The 19,587-nt window shown below is 38.2% G+C and overlaps 1 protein-coding gene across 2 annotated transcripts in view; it reads right to left on the reverse strand.

Moving 5' to 3' along the window:
* The window catches only part of lgi1b (leucine-rich, glioma inactivated 1b), a 20,560-nt gene continuing 973 nt past the window's right edge, over positions 1-19,587 (reverse strand). Inside the window, exons 2-11 of one of the 2 annotated variants that reach the window (XM_059324487.1) lie at positions 17,727-18,108; positions 17,547-17,618; positions 15,686-15,757; positions 14,622-14,693; positions 10,273-10,344; positions 7,090-7,259; positions 5,470-5,634; positions 4,577-4,797; positions 4,099-4,345; positions 1-3,253 (exon numbers count right to left, since the gene is read on the reverse strand). In XM_059324487.1, the coding sequence (XP_059180470.1) occupies positions 2,904-3,253; positions 4,099-4,345; positions 4,577-4,797; positions 5,470-5,634; positions 7,090-7,259; positions 10,273-10,344; positions 14,622-14,693; positions 15,686-15,757; positions 17,547-17,618; positions 17,727-17,911 (1,626 nt within the window). In that variant the 5' untranslated portion in view covers positions 17,912-18,108 and the 3' untranslated portion in view covers positions 1-2,903. Of the gene's footprint in view, positions 3,254-4,098; positions 4,346-4,576; positions 4,798-5,469; positions 5,635-7,089; positions 7,260-10,272; positions 10,345-14,621; positions 14,694-15,685; positions 15,758-17,546; positions 17,619-17,726; positions 18,305-19,587 lie in introns of those variants that run through there. The other variant, XM_059324486.1, reaches the window with a different exon arrangement.

The raw sequence follows: 19,587 nt of genomic DNA on the forward strand, positions 1-19,587 counted from the left end.
TTACACAGCTTTAAAGAAGGTGATCCTTATCTACGCTAAATTCTATTTCTATGAAAAATAAAACACTGAGTGTGGTCCCCTCTACATACAAAAGCAATATCATATAAATTACTTTACACAGTATCATAAAAACGTAAACATTATATTTGGCAAATCAGTGACATTGTTAGTTGATATCAGACTTCTGTTTCCTTTGTGTCAGAATAAGAGGACCGTGTGAAAGCACAGGTACCAGGTGCTGCACAGTGGTTGGCTTTTTTAGTTGCGGAGTAAAGACAACAATGGTTTTGTCAATGAGGGAGAAAAGGGGCAAGAGTGCAGTGAAAGAGGGAGGGCTGGGTGACACAGTGGGACGCTTCTAGTGATCCATTCATCAGGAATCGACACTATTAGTTTCTGTATCAGGCATGCAGTCTTGCTTAACTGATGGACAGAGAGTAGACAGTAGAGAAGGTGTTTCTCTCATACCCTTTTTTCGACCAGAGCCGGTTCCCTGCCGGTGCTCCTCTGGTTCACAGTTGGTTCAATTTCCGTACCAGCTCTGAACATGTTTGCTTTGTCTCTAGAGCCACGTCATTACGTCACTGTTAACATCTATACATGTCTCTGCCCTCTCGGCTAGTATAAAAACAATGACAAACTACGCGTCTCTACAACACATCTGTGCTGCTCATTTTAATCACTAGAATACATTCTTATAACACTGAACGTAGGATGTTAATGTTGGACTTTTTTGTAAATGCTAGCCCACTAACGTTCACACGCTAACGTTCGCACGATAGCAATCTCCTGCTAACGTTCGCACGCTAACTTGCCCATATCAATCACATTGCAGTTAAACAAATCAAATAAATGAATGATACATGTTTTAGTTGGTCTCTCTGAATGGCGCCAAGTTGGTCTTGTTGGTCAGATAATGCTGCCCCCAGCCCCTGACGTAGCGGTTCGCGGTTCAAGCCCAGCAAAGAGCTGGTGCCGCTGTGGAACCAGTTTTCCCGGCCGGGAGCTAGCTCTTTGGCGGTGGAAAACCTAAGAACTGGTCGCAATTGGGCAGTGGCCGGGAAGCGGCTCTGGTCATAAAAGGGTATCAGTGTGTCACAGTGTTTAGTGGATTCCTTATGGTCAATTCTTTAAGTGTTACATAATTCCAAAACTCTGATGGAATACAGGTTGACGAGCTGCCAAATTGCACCCGAAGAATGTAAATAGTCCGTAACAAGTAGTCCAAATTTTACCCACATTTGGTTGGAAGCTTGTTATATTTTTAGGTCAGCTCTAAGGCCTCGCTCACACCGAGACGATTTGCAAGAAGCCTTGGCTCCTGTCTTGCGCTGCATGTTTAGCATGTTTTAGATGCAAAAATTGAAATATTCTCAGCACAGAAAACAGTCGCAATGCTCGTCAGTGTCACACTTCGCACAAGCATCCAATCAAATCAAGCAGAAAGCTGGCTTTACTACTTAACCATGTCCTTCCTGTTTTGATGCAGATAAATGAATAAATAAATATTTATAAATAAATGCAGATTAAAAAAAGGTTGCTGTATATAGCAAAGATTCATTTCATTTCATTCATTCATTATCCTTAACCTTATCCGCACTCGGGTCGCGGGGGGCTGGAGCCTATCCCAGCTGACATTGGTACACCCCGGACAGGTCGCCAGACTATCGCAGAGCTGACATATAGATACAGACAATCACGCTCTCATTTATGCCTACGGACAATTTAGAGTCACCAATTAAACCTAAGTGCATGTTTTTGGACTGTGGGAGGAAGCCTGAGTACCCGGTGAGAACCCACGCTGACACGGGGAGAACATGCAAACTCCACACAGAAGAGCCGCAGGCGGGAGGCGAACCGGCAATCCTCTTGCTGTGAGTGCTAACCAGTACACCACCGTGTAGCCCCTTTTAGCAACGATGAATTATATAATTCAAGGTCACCCCACTATTCAAATACTAACTAGCGAAAGCATGCATGGAGATGCATATAAGGGTGAGTATGTGCTGGTAAATAGGCTAGCTAGCTTGTTGCTGTAGCTGTTGACTGTGAGAGAGCTCCACAGGTGCACCACACTGTTTTGCCCGATGCATTTGGCTACAGGCTGCACCTTTAGCGACATGTATCGGTGTGATCAAGGCCTTACCATAACAAACTAGCCCTGACTTTGCTAACTACGGTGGTGCTACTGTTATGCTATCATCAAACTTGGGTTAGAATTTGACTTGTTGAAAATGGACAATCCAAAAAATGTACAAGATATTTAACAACCCAGCCCAGATTTTACTGACTCTCTGCCTCAAGAATTTTTCCCTATTTTCATATTATTGCGTGACCTTTAGCACTACCAAACTCCTAAATCTTTCCTATCAAATTCCTACAATAGAAATAAAACTTTATGGAGTTTAATTGTAAAAACATAAACTGTATGTCTAATAACTGTAGTAGTATACCTGCAGGGTTGAGAAAAAACAAATAAAAGTGATTTACAGCTTGTTTTTCCTGAAAGATAGTCAGTTCGCACTCTGAGTCGAATTTTTGTAATGGAGAATAAGGCATTTTAAAATAGTGACGAATCAAGATAAAAATACAAGAAGGTTATCAAAATAAAGTGGTTGCAGCAGGTTGCCAAACAGGCATGTGGAGAATATTTTGTAATGGAAATTGTGTCTTAAAATAAACTTAATGATAATAAGAAATGTAAGAGTTTCAACCACTCCTTCATTAACGGTCCTGGACTGCATTGAAATATCTCTTTTGATCGTTTCAATTTCTGCTTGAGACATCCTTTTGTTTAAATGTAGGTGGGAATTGCTGATGGATTGTAATGGGACTGACAACACAATCACAGAAGAAAGTATTTGAATGGTATTGTACATAATTTGTTCCAAACTGACAATGGTTTAATTACTCAAATCGATCATGAGGTGCTCGTAAATCTGAGTTTTTCCTTTGAAGCTGGATGCGAGCAGGAACACCCGGTCGTCAATGGTGACCAAAGAAAATGCTCGAGGCGCCTGGATATTCAGCTCCTGAGATGGGACAAAGTGGCCCCTCTCTGTGTCCCATTGGTAGACCTGCGTCAGTGAATAATCGCTGCCCAAGATGGCGTACTGCCAGTTGCCGATGGAGACAGGCTGGAACACCATGGAGCCGCGGGAAGGAAATGTCTGGACCTCTTTGAACATGGCACCGTCCCAGCGCATCACCTTGGAGTCCCCGATGAATCTTGTCAAGCATATAAACAGCTCACCTTTGAAAAGATTCAAGGGACTGTTTAGTTTAAACATTCAGCTACTTAATCTGGATCTGGAATGGAGAAAGTTCACATAAACAGTTCATGTTGTTCCCAAAATAATCTGTAGCTACTAAACAAAGCGGTACTTACAGATGAGCTTCCAGAGACTATTGCACTGTAATGATTTATGGGCAGGTTTTATAGCAGAGGATAGTGATATTACCATCTTCAAATTGAAGGCCTATGAGGAATGAGGAACTTAAGTGTAATAAATTACAGCTACATTAAATAAAGTTAACCGCATCAAAGGAAATGTTGACCCTGGACTGAAGTTAATCATATGACAGAACCTCAGACTGTCAGACTTAAACTTGGTGTAAAAATGGAATCTAAAATATCTCATTAAAAACTACAGTATATATATATATATATATATATATATGTTTATTTATTTCTGTATATAGTTCATATTTATGTATTGATTTCTTTTCTTTTTTACATATAAATTGCTTATCTTTAAAAAAAGTGTATATGTAATTTATTTATTTTTCTCCCTTTATTTTTTTATTATTTGCCCCATTTGTCTTTCAGTTTGTTTATTCAAAAAAATGTATTTTTATATATTTCATCCTCTTATATTTCTACGTGTATTTTCTTCTTTTTTGAGTTTTTCTTTTTATGGAACTCCTATGACTTTATATATACGCAGTACTACTCCAAGGACAAACTATCTCACAGGAGCTGATACTGTGATACTATACGGTTAGAAATGAGCTTCATTGTGCACAATGTCATTTTATTAAGTGCAAAAGTAACCCCTGTGTGTATACATACACTGTATTCAAAGCTGTAGCTCTCACCTTTGACCCGGAAGTGTTTGACAGAGAAGACGTCCTCCATCTCCGGTATGTCAGTCCTGCGGTCAAACTCTTTCTGACTCCTGTTCCACTGGTAGACAACAGGCCTCTGGGAGCTACTGGACAAGATCAGGTGGGGTTTGTTGGATATCTCCAAATATTCAACGTCTGTGTCCCGAAACCAGGGGTGGAGTGACTGGTGGGAGTAGAAGCCATTGCCGTTCCATTTGTATACTGTTGTGGAGCCGGCCTACATGAGGAAAAAATGTCAGATCAAGTTCTTCAAATTGTAGTGTAACCAAACATATGTGAGAGCATATGGGAACATTTGGTCATCAGCAGGAGCAGACACGAGCCGACATGCTGCAGAAAAGGACACCAGGGGAAAGAATGGCTGACACAGTAGAAAGCAAAGAGGGCTGGACACTATAACAGAAACACCTGCTTTTGAATATCGATGCAAAAGCGAGAAGCAGCCAACCTTAGAGCTGTCAGCGATGACGAAGAAAGACTCTCCGTCGATCAAGAACGTCTCGATGTCGTTAGGTTTTCGAATCTTCAGGATGTCGATGTCCTGGATCTTGATGAACTTGTTGGCCGAAGTGTCACGTTTATAAATGTGTGAGCCCCCAAACAGCTGGGCCACGATGACAAAGAGGTGGTTGTCAATCACCATGGGCTTGCAGACCACAGTGGAGGTGCCTGAACAAGAAAAAGAAGACACATAAAAACAGTATAAATACCCTGTATGTATTTTAAGCTTTTCATTTTCAGTCCCTTAATACTAGATCAGGGGTTAGGCAACCTGCAAATTATACGAAATGAAACGGTTATTTCTTTACATTTAAAACTTCAATTTATTAATTCTGTACGTAAAAACAATCTGTATTCTTCAATTGTAAAATTATGTTTATTTACATGCTTTATTAATCTTATTACAGCTACATAATTGTGCTATGAAGCACACAATAAAATTTGCTTCATGTCCCTAGATAGGCTAGCTTTTAATTCCAAACCTGATGAGATATTACTTCAGTGTCCAGCCTCTCATTTGTATTTGTGCACTTGCTGCATTCTGACAAAATCCTATTAATAAATGCTCAATATGAGCTATTAATTATGTAGCTAGGCTAATTTAGACTTAGTAAGCTGTTTAATTTTCAGTTAAAGGCACAGAATAAGGTTTGCAACTCCATTCCAACATTTTTTCTCTTTTTTGGCCAACAGTGGCTCTTTTCTTAGTAAAGGTTGCAGACCCCTGTACTAGATGATTACATCCTTAATAACAATAATACATTGCTATTTAAAGCAGAAACATTTGCACAGGATGCCCCCATAACATCAATATGGCTGTTCACTTGTTTATATACTTACTTTCAATGGTGTCGTAAGTCCTGAAGGTCATTTCGACGTGATCCCATTCCAGGAAGCTGCACGTTCCAGCAAATGGTTGGGCAAACACAACATACTGGTCATCCCCAAAGGTGAAGGCCCCCACTGAAATGGACTCAAACTTCAGGGACTGATAAGAGGCAAACTCTGAAAGTATAACACAACAATGAATTATGACCATTAGCTTTTAAATGATCTATTCATATTGATACATTGTTCCATAAACAGGTGAATACAGCAAAAATATATAAACTTTATTGTCAGAGTTTGGATTTTTTGAAGTTTTTTGAGATCCGTAGTCAGTGTATTACTTTACGTAAGCTTTACCTTTACCTGAAGCTGTTATGCAGGATCTCTTCAAAGCCACTAGACTCCTTTGACAAGAACAGTCATTTTAATGTGCAGAATTCAGGAGTTGCTGGTATACCACTGCCTCAATTGATAAAGTAAATTGTGTTATTGCTACTGTGTGGCTTTAGAGAATCCGAACAAACTCCTTTAAACACCAGAGTCACACAACACAAACAAACTGAAGCAGTAATTATACCTTGCAGAACGCAAGGGTTGCTGGTCTACAGCTGCCACTATCGGTTAAGGCTTATACATACTCCAGAAGAACAGAGAAATTTGTTCTTGTTCTTGACGTGCCAAGACAAAAGAAAAAAGTTCTTTCTGGCCAGGACATTTCATAATTCACGAGAAACTCCACTGCAGAACTCCTGGGACGTTCTCATAAAGTCCTCCCACATCGTCTCATTCAAATTCGAATTTCTGATCTATCACACAATAGTTCTTGGACACCACACAAGAAAAACGTTCTGCCCAGATGATGTGTCAAGAACAGAGACATTTGTTCTCTTCCAGGGCTGCAAGAACAAAATGACATCATTCTGTTCTTGCAGAGAACAAATTTCTCTGTTCTTGCGGAGAATGTATTAGCCTTAACCGATAGAGGCAGCTGTAGACCAGCAACCCTTGCGTTCTGCAAGGTATAATTACTGCTTTTGTTAAAGGAGTCTGGTGGCTTTCAAGAGCACACTGATGGATAAAACGGCCTAAGTTCCCCATCAGAAAGGGCTGTCTGATGGCTAGGTAAAGGGGTGAAAATATCCCAAATACAGCGTATACTTGTCTACTACTGCATGTAATAAACCAACTATTAGGGGTGTGACGATACACTCAGCTCACAAGACGAGACATGATATTGGGTTCACGAGAACTGTGCTGCTACAGAGCTAACTGTTAGCCTGTTAGCAATTTGCAGACTCCGGCTCTGCAGCTGGGAGAGACTGCTGCAGGAGGACTGTGCCGACTCTTCTTAACGAGCCGTCCGCTCCTGCAACCTCATTCTGGCTGCTTGCTGCTTCCCCTCCTCTTCTTCTTTTCCTTTTACTGCCCCCATAGGTCAAAAATAGAAGTTTGGATAGGTCACAAATCTCGCGAGACGGATTTTTAACGCAAATAGAAATATCGTCGATTTTAGTCTCGCGAGATCTCAATCTCGTCACACCCCTACCAACTATAGATTCAATCTCACTTCATCAAATCCGAACAATCCCTTTAATGCTTCTATAACAGGGGTCAGATTCAGGAACATGATACCTGCTGTGATGCAGTCAAAAGAGTGTGGCAGCAGGTCATTGAGCTTCTTCCCCTGGTAAATGGGGGGACCGCTGCAGTAGATCTGGTCCAGGGTGGCATTAGTGTGGTGCATCCACTCCACCAACCACTTGAGCTTGCAGTCACATATCAAGCTGTTGCCACGTAGATCCCTACATGCATGAACGGATTGCATGGGAAATAGCATCAACTTTTTTTTTTTTAAACATGTGTGTTTATTGCATTTTGATATAATTCAAGTACAATATAGAACATTCACAGCAAGACATTATCATAGTATTCATGTCTAAAACAGGACTACACATTGAGTGGTCACACAAGGCCAGAAATGAAAACTCAGAATTTGTTACCCATAAAATCTTTACCGACCAAAGGAAAAGCAAAAGGGGGGTCATATCAGAGATCAAAACAAATTGTACTGTTCTCCCCCTCTAGAAATGCCATAAAACGTCCCCATATTTTATCAAAGGTGGAATATATGCCCTTGATCGTAAATGTACGTTTTTCAAGTGCAAGAGAGTTTGACAGTCCTTCAAACCAGGCTTGCAGACTTGGTCTCGTAACAGATTTCCAGTATTTGGTTATGGTGTGTTTTGCTTGTAACAAACAATAGACAACCATTTTCTTATCAGTATTACTTAGAAGACAAAAATTCCAAGAATGCACAGTTTGGGGCATATGATCAACTTTACTCCAGTGACATGGGAAATTACCTCCAATACCTCTATCCAGTAACTTTGATATAAAGCTTCTAATTTGCAGATATAAAAAAAAAAATGTTTTGGCTGGATGTCATATTTCTGGATCAACCCTACAAATGGCATGAGAACGCCATTGTCGAATACGTCTGTGATTTTACCAAGGTCTTTATTGGCCCAATCTTTAAAGCTCATATCTCTCTTACTGGGTGTAAAGTCATTGTTACCCCAGATTGATTTAAACTGGGATAGAACTGGTGTTTCACCTCTATGTTTATGTATCTCAAACCATACTTTTATTGTATTTTTAACAAAAGGATTTTTGGTGGATTTCTTTAATGCATGTAATTTAGCGGAGTATAAATATGAATGGAGTGGAAGAGGGGATGTATTGTATCTTTCAATGCTCATCCAGGACCTTGGTGCCTCTGGGGAAAACCAACAGAAGGCAGTAGAGACGTCACTGGAGGTTCAGGAGTTTTAGGCCTCCGATGCCGGTTTTTGAGATCATCCAGCTTCAAAGTGAGCGTGTGTACTTTATTTTGAAGGGATGTTTCTTTGCTAGCTAGCGAGGAAATGTCATCATCGGCTTGGCTAATGCATGCCTCGGCCGATGTTAGCCTCTTGGAGAAAACACTGATTGCTCTTTTTCTTTGTTAGATGAGACAACTTCACCTAGTTGAGTAGACAAGTCTGTCCTCAACGATTGTACGGCAGCTAAAATGTCCGCCCCAACAGCTTGGCCGCTAACAGCAGCTTCCTCTACCTCCATTCCGCCATCAAGTGTTGGCTGATCAGTTTTAGCGTTATCCTCCTCGCCAACTGCCTCTGATATCTTTGGTTTGTTTTTAGTTTTGTTTGGCATTTTGGAATCACGAGCAAGCCAAGCAAATCTTCGACCAGGATGGTTTAGTTGAGTGATGATTTGGCGAAGTGGAAGTGCAAAATATGAACCAGCGGGCCGGAGCTAAAATTCCTGCGACTGCTCAGGTAGACGCTATAACCGGAAGTCCCGACATAGCATCAATTTACTTTTGAAGCATGTATTTTAAGCTTTTCATTTCCAGTCCCTGTTGAGTTTCTTCGCACTGTTCTACCATCTGTCTCTCCCCGCCTTGGCTGCACTTTGGCTTCAAGCCAGGAAAGCCACAACAACAAGTGTCCTATCTCCTGAGTACTCTCTGTTCGTCTGAATTGCTGTTGACCTTGGATGTGTGTATTAAGTCCACACACACACTGTAGCCTGCATTATTCAAGCAGATTGTGGCTGTGAGACAAAAGCAGGAATCCAATTCTTTTCTGTGTAATTGACTTGTTTACCATTTACTCTGACATCCTGGCATCCTGACCTAAGCTTCCCTCTTCTCTGCTTCAGATCTTTATCTTTCTCCATTGCAGCAGGGAATGGCTTCTTCTAGAATCTCTCATTTCCTTACTGTTTCTGTGGACTTCTTTTCTTTTTCACTGTTCCCTCTGTTTCCATACTTCTTACTTTTACAGCCTCTGTTTAGTATGGAAATCCCTCTATTTTCCTTTTTAGCTCAATGTCCTCATGATATTACTGTATTAAAGAAAGAAAGACAAAAGATGATTAACTTTCAATTGTACTTCGCTTTGTATAAAAGCGTCTGCTAAATGACATTGTAGAATTGTAGAAATGATGCTGCTCAATATTTGTCATAAATCCTTTCCCACCCCTACCAAAAATACTAAATTTGAGTTCCCCTGGTCCACGATCCTAGCTGGATATTTCATAATAAATACCATCCATCAACCATGCTGTCACACGTAAATTTGTGGCTCTGCAATCTTTTCAAACCTTTTTTTCCAATTAGGATTATGTGTGTTTAAATAGGTTAACTAAAATGTTCAATTTATATGTTTAAGAGTTTTTTAGCAAGGCAATGCACTATAACACATTTATTTTCAATTGTATCTATTATTTTACATTATATATATATATATATATATATATATATATATATTAGTTAGTTTGTTTAGTATGCATCTCTTGCTTTTTTTGAAATAGTTTTTATTTATTATATCTCCTACTTCTTACTCTTTGGAAAGATTTTGCAATGCAGTCTCTGTAATGAAAATAATTTTACCCCTGGGGATTATTGAAGAAATTCTGATTCTGATTAAATTATATTTTATTTAAAATTCTTATAAACATATATCATTTTAATGTTCAATAAATGCATGATATTTCCAACATCAATGAGTAATGATGTTAAATAATAGTGATCACAATACTGACCATAAAAAAAATCATGAATGTGATGATTTATTGCCATAATATTCATAAAGCCAGGTGAAATGAGTTATAGAACCAATCAATCAATCAATCAATCAATCAATCAATCAATCAATCAATCAATCAATCAATCAATCAATCAATCAATCAATCAGAAACTGATTAATTATCTTAACAAAGCCCCCCGAACAAAAGACAGACTGAACTCACACTTTGGTGAGAGCATCCATCCCCTTGAAGACATCCTTGGGCAGCGTCTCAAGGTTGTTGTAAGCCAGACTCCTAATCAGCAAAGAGGAAAAATAATACATACAGAAATTGAGTTAGAGGTAGACTGTCTGTCTACACATGAGAGACATTGAGTTATTACACTGTTTCTTAGGCTTTTCATTCTTCCTGTATTGACTTAACCTCAGTACAATAAACTAATTGAAACAAAATACAAGCAACCAAATGTACGGGAAGCACAAGCCAGAATCACAATGCCCTGACAATATTTATGGGGCAGAGCGTGAAAAGGTAGCAGCTGTGAGAAAGTCTAAGTGGTGAAATAGAAGCAAATATCCTTCTCTAAAGTTGTCAAATGGTTAAACCAACCAAGAAAAACTGGCCCTATCGAGACATTTCATTTGTGAGCGAGAGACTGAACTCCAAACCAGAAAGAGATGTGAATGAAAAGAAATGTCAGCGTAATTCATGAACACTGCATTATTTATTTGAAAGTCAGTTCTCCAGAGAGAGTGAGAGAGGCCATTTTGCTTTGAATTTGTGCAAGAATGCACACTCCAAACAGATGGGGATAGAGAAATGTGTACAGGATTCCAGCAGGACCCTCGCCTGCGCCCTTTAATAATGGATTAACTGTATGTGACACATTTAAAATGCCCTCTGACCATGCATTTGTTTCAAAGTTTGTTTACTTTCCTCTAAAACAAGTAAAGGTATGAAATAGGAACAGAGCACTTTATCCCTTCATGCTTGTATGGGACTTTCTGTGCAAATCCTAGTTGGCATTTGTAGATAAAGCCACCAACAAAAAACTCCAAAGCTCACAAATTAACAAACTTTCCATACCGAAACAACAGATTACATTGTTTGCCAAACACTCAAAACATATATATATATATATATATATATATATATAGTCAGTCTATTTAACAATGTGGGACTGTCACAGTTGTAAACACATGGTTGATATTGTGAAATGGATCAACTTGGTTAGGATGAGGAAAAGATGCTTGTAATGCATGTGAGTACATGACATAGACCAAGTATGTGATGCAGTTACGTACGTAAGCTAAAATAATTGACTTTTGGTTTCACATAGGAGAGGAGCACCAGACTCCTGAGTCCTGTGTTTGTTTGAGCCCTCCATGAACCCCATCCTACTTCCTATGTGGACTTTATCGCTCTTTATACTACATCACCCGGCTTCCTTTTTTTGGTCTCGTCATAATTCTTACAGCCACTAGAGGTCACTGCCAATCATAAATATGTGTCTTAATAAGCTGCTTACAGACAACCTATACTTTTACTAATAAAATGCTTCTAAAGTACAGAAGAAGTACCAGCAGAATGTATTAAAGTATCAAAGTACTCATTTTACAGAATTACTTCTTTCACAGTGTTATATTATTGAATATTGTTTCACTCTGTTTTATCACTAATGAATACATGTAAGAGCATCTTAATGTTTGAATGAATCAATAAAGAGCTAATTTTAGATATTTTGTCTACGATTGGGTAGATTAGTAGTATAATACTGCATCATATCTGAGCATATATGAGCTTATCACGTTTTAGTAACTGTAAGCTTCAAATAACTGGAGTGAAGTAAAAAGTACAATATTACCCTCTGGCATGTAAGAGAGTAGAAGTAAGATGTAACATGCAAGTATCTCAAAATTGTGCTAAAATACACTACTTGAGTAAATATACTTAGTTCCACTGCCGAATAAAAAATAGAAATAAAAATAGATATAGCATGTAGTTTCATACTGAACGCAGTACATACATAACAGTGGTATTGATCTTCTCATCTTGGCAAGGAAATGAATATGAGTAATTCCAAAAATGTTGAATTATGCCTTTAATACTACACTGAACAAAGGGCATTACAAGTCTCTGTATAGAACATAAATACCAGAGTTCTAGAGTTGCCGTAGAAACTGTATCATTAGTTCAGAATGTCAGTTGTAAGTTTTAAATAGTGCAGCACGTCTCAGTCTGAATGCAGGCTCTGCTTTCTCTCTCAGCAGCAGCAGCGGGATAATACTTTCTCTCTTGTGTTGACTATGCCCTTATTAATGTGGTGTCAGCTGCTGCAGTCGTCAAGGCAACATTTCCTCTGATGTAGCTTATTACACACTCTCAGACAGCTTCTATCAGACAAGTCACTGTCAATAATATCTATCAGTGCTCAAGGCATAAATGAATGCAGACTCTTGTCGGGCCTGGGACAATTTTATGGATGTGCTTGAATTTCAATGTGTGAAGTTACACTTTTTGTTCAAGCATAAATGGTGGGAAATTGCTATTGATGCATATTACTTTTGATCCATCCCAGTTTATGCAACTTCTTTTTCTCTGAGAGAGCCACTCATGTTGAAAGAAATACTTATATCCGCAGTCAATCATGTTTCTTTGTCTTTGTATTAGAGTTATATGTTCTCTTACATAAAGCATACAAGAATAAATGCTGATAAACCTGTGAAGCCTTTCATATTTGAGTTTTTTCCTCTACAGTTAAACATTCCCTTAAGTTGCAAATATGATGGGGGGGCAGTTAAAAGTCACCCTTTCATTCATCGCACCACATTAGGCCTTCTGTATTTTTTCCTGTATTATTATATTTGTCATACCACTTATACTAAATTGTGTATCTCTGCATATATTTAATATATTTATTCATTGATGTTCATACCATTACATGCAACAACCTATTTAACCTATTTAACATGCTAAAATATTCATCTCTCCAATGTGCAATATCTGTAAAATCTGTAAAAAGTAAAGTAAAAAAAAATCTGTAAAAATTATTTTCAGGAAAACAAAGAAACAAAAAATAATATATAAACGCTAAATAGCAGAAATGTATGTATTGAATGTATGTATACGTCTTATTTTTTATATTATTTATTTTGTCTTCTACAGTCATGGAAAAAAAATATGAGAATTAAGCATTCTTTTTCTTCAATTTCTTGTTCTTTCTAATGCCTGGTACAACTTAAGGTACATTTATTTGGACAAATATAATAATAACAACAAAAATAGCTCATAAGAGTATAATTTAAGAGATGATATTTAGCCATTTTCCATGTTTTTCTTGATAATGATTTTGGTTATTATCAAGAAATCTATGGTTGTACCAGGCATAAAAATGAACAATAAAGTGAAGAAAACAAGAGTGGCCTAATCATTTTTTTCCATGACTGTATGTGTATGTCTTATTGTTTATATTCTTTATTCTTTCCATATCCTTGTGTCTGTATCTTGAGCTGCTGTGACAACTAAATTTCCCCACTGTGGGATAAATAAAGACATATTTTATCTTATCTTATCTTATCTTATCTTATCTTATCTTATCTGTCTGAAGTGATGAGGAACACATGTATGGAAGCATTTGATTGCACCTGCACACTGCATAAACTCAAAATGTGTTGGGAACGACCTGTCAGAGGCTGATTATAGGTCACTTAGTGTAAGGTTACAGTACAGTTATATTTAGTTTTGACCTACAGGTCACTCACGCTCTCACCTATCTTTAGTTTTGGCAAGCTTTGCAGTTCCAGTATACTGAATACTGTTTACAAAACAATGTTTATGAACTGTTTTTTGGCTGTTTCCTGCATTAAAATACCATAAAGACATATACAGCACATAGGCATTAAGTGGGTGGCCCACTTTTGTAAACACTGTTTTTAGTTTAGGTGCTATATAATTCAAGTTAGTATAATTGTTACATATCAGAGTCACAATCGACCCCACAGCATGAGGATACTGTAGCGCTGCTGATCACATCAGGGACCGTTAAAGAAGCCATATGACAGTTAAAGTCACAAAATCATTCACATTTTATGCCAAATATGTGTGAAGAACAGCTCTGCTGCCTCACTATGGCAATGAGACATCCAGATCTGTCCTTCAGCAACCTGATCCAGCTAAACCCTCAGTCAGTAACCTTGGACATCACCACTGGCAGCAGCACTTCTGCCTACCTTTGCATTTCAGACAGTGACAAAGTGATACAGAGATAGAGAGAAACAGGAAATTGATGCACAGTTTATGTTGGAATAGCATGAATACTAATATCCCCTTTTACCTCTCCTCTCCCACAGAGAAATGATTTAAACAGTGAATGTGAAAGCGGCTGCGCAGATTGTTAATGATAAGCTGTAGAGATAAAGTAATGAATTATAAAAACTGGAGGGGAAGGAAGGAACAGATACAGAGAGACGAGTTCTCTTGGGCAGGAATGAAAGAGGAAGGAAGGTTGTATAGACGAAGGATGAAAGAAAGAACGTTTTCCAACATGGCTGCCACAGAACCAAAATACTTACAGATGTATCAGCGTTTTCAGGCCCCGGAAAGCAAATGGGGATATTGATGTGATTTTGTTGTTTTCGATAAATCTGTGAATGAGAAGTATTAAGATTATTTCCACACAAATATCAAATATATTGTGACACTAAAAACAGAAATCCTGCCAGCATCTCCCTTTGTTGCTGTGAGCAGTTTACAGGATAGCTGTGCGTATAAACCAGAGCTCTGTCATTACATGTTACACTGTGTACTCACCACCGTGTATCCAGTACACTCATACCGAGAAAAATGTCAGTATGAATTATACTTCAAAAGATCCAAAACAACCAAACAGGTGTTTTCACTTACTCTAGCCAGTTATATACGTCTGCTCTGGTTAGTGCTGGGTACAGTAAGGATGGGTTTTACCTGAGCTCAGCAATCTTTTTGAACAAATAAGAATGATAAAGATGCAAGATGTCTTCCCTTAATCAGGCTGCATAAGTGAAAACACCTGTGTGAGGGCTTTAAAATGCCAGCATGAATGCCAAAATTGCTTGATTTTTAAAGGGAATCTGGCAGACTTTAGATGCTGGGTGAGCGGGGGGAACTCCGGGTGCTGTTCATCTGCATGTATGGCAACACAATGCATTGCAAAAATATAAAAATATAAAGTAATAAATCTAGGAAAGCTCAACTTCAACTTGTCACGACAGTAAAGGCTTCAAATTGGAAATTGGATTATTGTTTGATTGATGTTTATTCGTGTATGCCTGTTACTTCCTTTTAGTACAATAAAGAAAGTATGCAACTAGGGAGCAGTTTATAAATTTTACAACCCTTCATGTCTCTTTATAATTAGCTTCAACAAAACTGCATTCTCAATAACATTTCGAGGGAAATTGATTTTCTCCTGGATTGCAGTCGCAGCTTTCAACACGTGGTAAACATTGTGAAATGGACATAGTTTGGTTAGGTTTTGGTGACAAAATGATTTGGTTAGGTTTAGTAGAAGATCATAGTGTGAGTTAAAGTAAATAAGTTTGTTTTTTAAAATTTGGTTTCACATGGCACAGTGTCCCTGACTTGATTAGAAACTTACAGATATTCCAAATGTGGTAAACCCAGGAATGCATCCTCATCTATTAGGTCGAATGTATTTGCTGTGAACAGTCTGTGAAGAAAAACAAACAAACAGAATGTAGGAATTAGTGGATTTTATTATAGTTCCCTGAGGATTCTTCAAAGGTGGAATTTGAAAACATCAGCAGTCAGCTGGAGATTTGTAGATGTTTTTTGGCACAAGAACAAAATGTGCATCTTTAAACACGTTTAAGTTGTGATTTATTATTACCAACATCAGTAAAGGGAAGAGAGGGAATGATTGAGTTACTGTAACAGACAACGGACTCATTCAGCATTTCTGCCCACGGTATCTGGTTAAAGAATGAATGAAATGAATAAAAGAGAAATAGCGAATCACTCCTACATGTTTTTCATGACATTAATGAAAGAGAGGAATGGTTGCCTCCTCCCACATGTTTCTGAGTCACGCTTTAAACCAGTAATATAAAAATAATGTCCAAAAATAATATACTAGGCACCTTGTTGCATGTACTCATTACATATTTTGATGACATATGGTTTTAATTTAAAGCGCTGTAAATCCAGTAGAAGAGTTTGTCCATAAGTTAAAACCTTATAATTCTAAAATGTCAAAAAACTGGAAATTTAATTTTGTAGCAAAACTCTTCATGTCTGTTTCCTAATGCACGCTCAGCAAACCAGTGACAGTGACATATTACAGCCACAATGTTGGCCACAGAGAAGCTCCATTGATTAAGTAGTACTCTAATGGAGGTTAAGATACTTCAGGTCACCTTGGCAGTAAATAATGACAGAGGGGACGAGGCCGCTCATTTGTTTTCTAAAATACCCTCCTTCTGGTCACAAGCCTTCATGCACATCCAGACTGATTGAAGTGTCATCTGAGCATATGAGAGAAGTGATGCCAAAAAAAATGTTTTTGCTGGGACGATAATGATGCTCGCTGACAGCTCGCTGTTATGTGCAATAAACTAAAACAAGTTAGCGCAGTAAACCTGACCTTGCTGTTAATTTGTGGCTTTGCAATAACAAATTGCCCAATAGACTCAAACTCTGCAAAGACGTATAATAATAGATGTCATATGTCAAAGAAACGGCGAGATAAACTCCACAATTATGATTTTACTGTATTCCCTCATTCTTCTAAGTGCTATCTTAGTTCATTATTTATCCCTGCCTCTCTAGGCTATGTCTCCCCAACAAACACACACATAGCTCCTCTTTCCTCAGCCCCTGCTGTTAGTTGATGTAGCCATGTGGTCTATTGCATAATCCTGACACCATTACAGAGAATCCCCCTTTAAATCTCTATAGAAGTCCTCTGGGGTGCTCCCATTCTCATTGTCTGAGTCTGTAAAACACTGAAAATGGAGTTACACCACACAGATAGGTAGGTAGGTAGGTAGGTAGGCAGGTAGGTAGGCAGGCAGATAGATAGATAGATAGATAGATAGATAGATAGATAGATAGATAGATAGATAGATAGATAGATAGATAGATAGATAGTACTCACAGTTGTTGCAGGGCAGGGGTGTGAACAATGTAATGATAACAACAAAAATAGCTCATAAGAGTTTATTTTAAGAGCTGATATCTAGCCATTTCCCATGTTTTTCTTGTTAATAACCAAAATCATTAGCAAGAAAACCATGGAAAATGGCTAGATATCAGCTCTTAAATTAAACTCTTATGAGCTATTTTTGTTGTTATCATTATATTTGTCCAAACAAATGTACCTTTAGTTGTACCAGGCATTAAAATGGACAATAAAGTGATGAAAACAATGGTGGTCTGTAGATAGATAGATAGATAGATAGATAGATAGATAGATAGATAGATAGATAGATAGTACTCACAGTAGTTGCAGGGCAGGGGTGTGAACAAAGCTTCCTCCTACTATTTCATTAAAACCAGACTTGACAAAAGATCTGAATGGATATGAAAACGTAAAACATGACATCCGGTTAAGCTTTTCTGACAATTCACAATCTGAACAATACAATCAAGAGTGTATTGGGTGATACGGGACTACTTACAGTGACACGACGTCCGCTGGGAAAGTGTGAGGCACGGATCGGACATTCTCACACAGGGCATTGTCCTTGGTGCAGGTACATCCAGCGGGGCATCTGGGCTGCCTCACTCTCCGTCCGTCTGCGAGCACCAGGCTGACAGCGGCGACCCAAACCAGGAGCGTCCATCCTCTGCCCGGGTGTCCCATTCCTTCTGTCCCGGTCGAGTGTACTCCTACACATGCAACTTCTCGGAAAAATCCTCCACGATTTGTAACCCACCGGATTCAAAAGTGTGTCCGTGTTGTTTTTTAATGATAGCAGCTGGTGTTGTGGCGCTCAGATGCAGGCTTGTGTCTATGCTTCTTGCGTCTCAATAGGAAGGCACCAGTCCAGCGGATTCGTTCTGCAAGGCGAAGGATTACAAATGCAGGACATGAGAACAGTTTTTTTTGTAATGAAAAGGAATATTCTGAAATTATCCAGAAAAATGCTGCTAAAAATGTGGTTTTTATCACTCTGCTGCGTACAAATAAGTTGTCTTGTTGACCCAGACATGAAAGGGAAACAAAATAAAAGCATAAATTCCCGTGAGGGAGAAGGGAAGAAAGAGAGAGATGGAGAAGAGAAAGAGGGAGGGAGGAGGGGGGGAGGCCCCAAGGTGCGCTTTTTTTATAAGCAGTGCCAGCTATTATTTATGCGCGCTTCAGAGCCGTGCATGCTTAATGGGACGCGGCTATTCATGAGGCGCTGTGCAAATGCACCTGCCTCGCTCATTCACATGCTGCAGCTTTTATCCCCTGCTTTTGGCATAATAATGACATTTACTGTGAAAAAAAAAAGATGAGCTGGTTGCAATTAAAAATGACCCAGAAAAAGTGATATTGTGTGATAATGATATAATAACAATAATATTATTGTTATATATTATTATTTTTATGTATTTATAATGTCTAAATCATTCAAAAATTAAAAATACCTTATGGTATACTTTTGATTTTTATTGTTACTTTTTTTCACTATAAAATATAAAAACTTTGCATTAATGCTAAAAGTATGAACAACTTCATATGTAAACAAATTTAAATTATGTTAACTCCTGCAGTAAAACATAAAAAATAAAAATAAATTGTGATGTAACATTCATTTAATACATTATTTTTTAACACATAATTAATTTATGATACTCCTGTATACCATGGAATAACATAAATGAGCCAAAGGATAACACAGTTCATAAATATTTCTACTTTTCTAAAGACAACAAATGATGAGAGTCATTCATACACTTTGTGGCATTTTTCTCTCACATCCTCTCTTTCTTCAGTCCCACATTGAGTCCTTTGTTGAGTTCAGTGGGTTGTGGAAAAGCCATGAAACACTGGACTTCTATTCCCAGACTGGGGTTGAATTTTGACCCCTGCCACCCCTAATAACCCAGGGACTCAATTATACAGAAACATTAAAACAGCATAATACCCTTTTTATATTCCATCTGCAATTCGAACGCCTACATACATCCTCTCTGTAGTGTCCCTCAGCGGAAATGAATGATATGATCACCGGACTGCCACTTAATCAGTGTAATTAGGCCATTTGTTCCAAAATAAAAGTCTCTGTGTACTGTTTCCACCCCCCCCACAATAAATTATTCATGGGACGATGTTTTGTGATGATGGTTTGCCCTGGATGAATGACGATACATATAGGGTGGATGAATGAAAACCATGATACCATTAAAGATAAATATGAATTGAATGATTAGGTTACAAGCCAAGTGAATGAGTTTTCTCTTAGTCTTTTTTTTTGTTTTTTGTTTCTGGTTTCTGTAGCACTTTGAGATTTCTGTATGAAAAGTGCTTTACAAATAAAATGTATTATTATT

Source organism: Centropristis striata, chromosome 21 (genome assembly GCF_030273125.1).
Source record: "Centropristis striata isolate RG_2023a ecotype Rhode Island chromosome 21, C.striata_1.0, whole genome shotgun sequence".
Classification (NCBI taxonomy): domain Eukaryota; kingdom Metazoa; phylum Chordata; class Actinopteri; order Perciformes; family Serranidae; genus Centropristis; species Centropristis striata.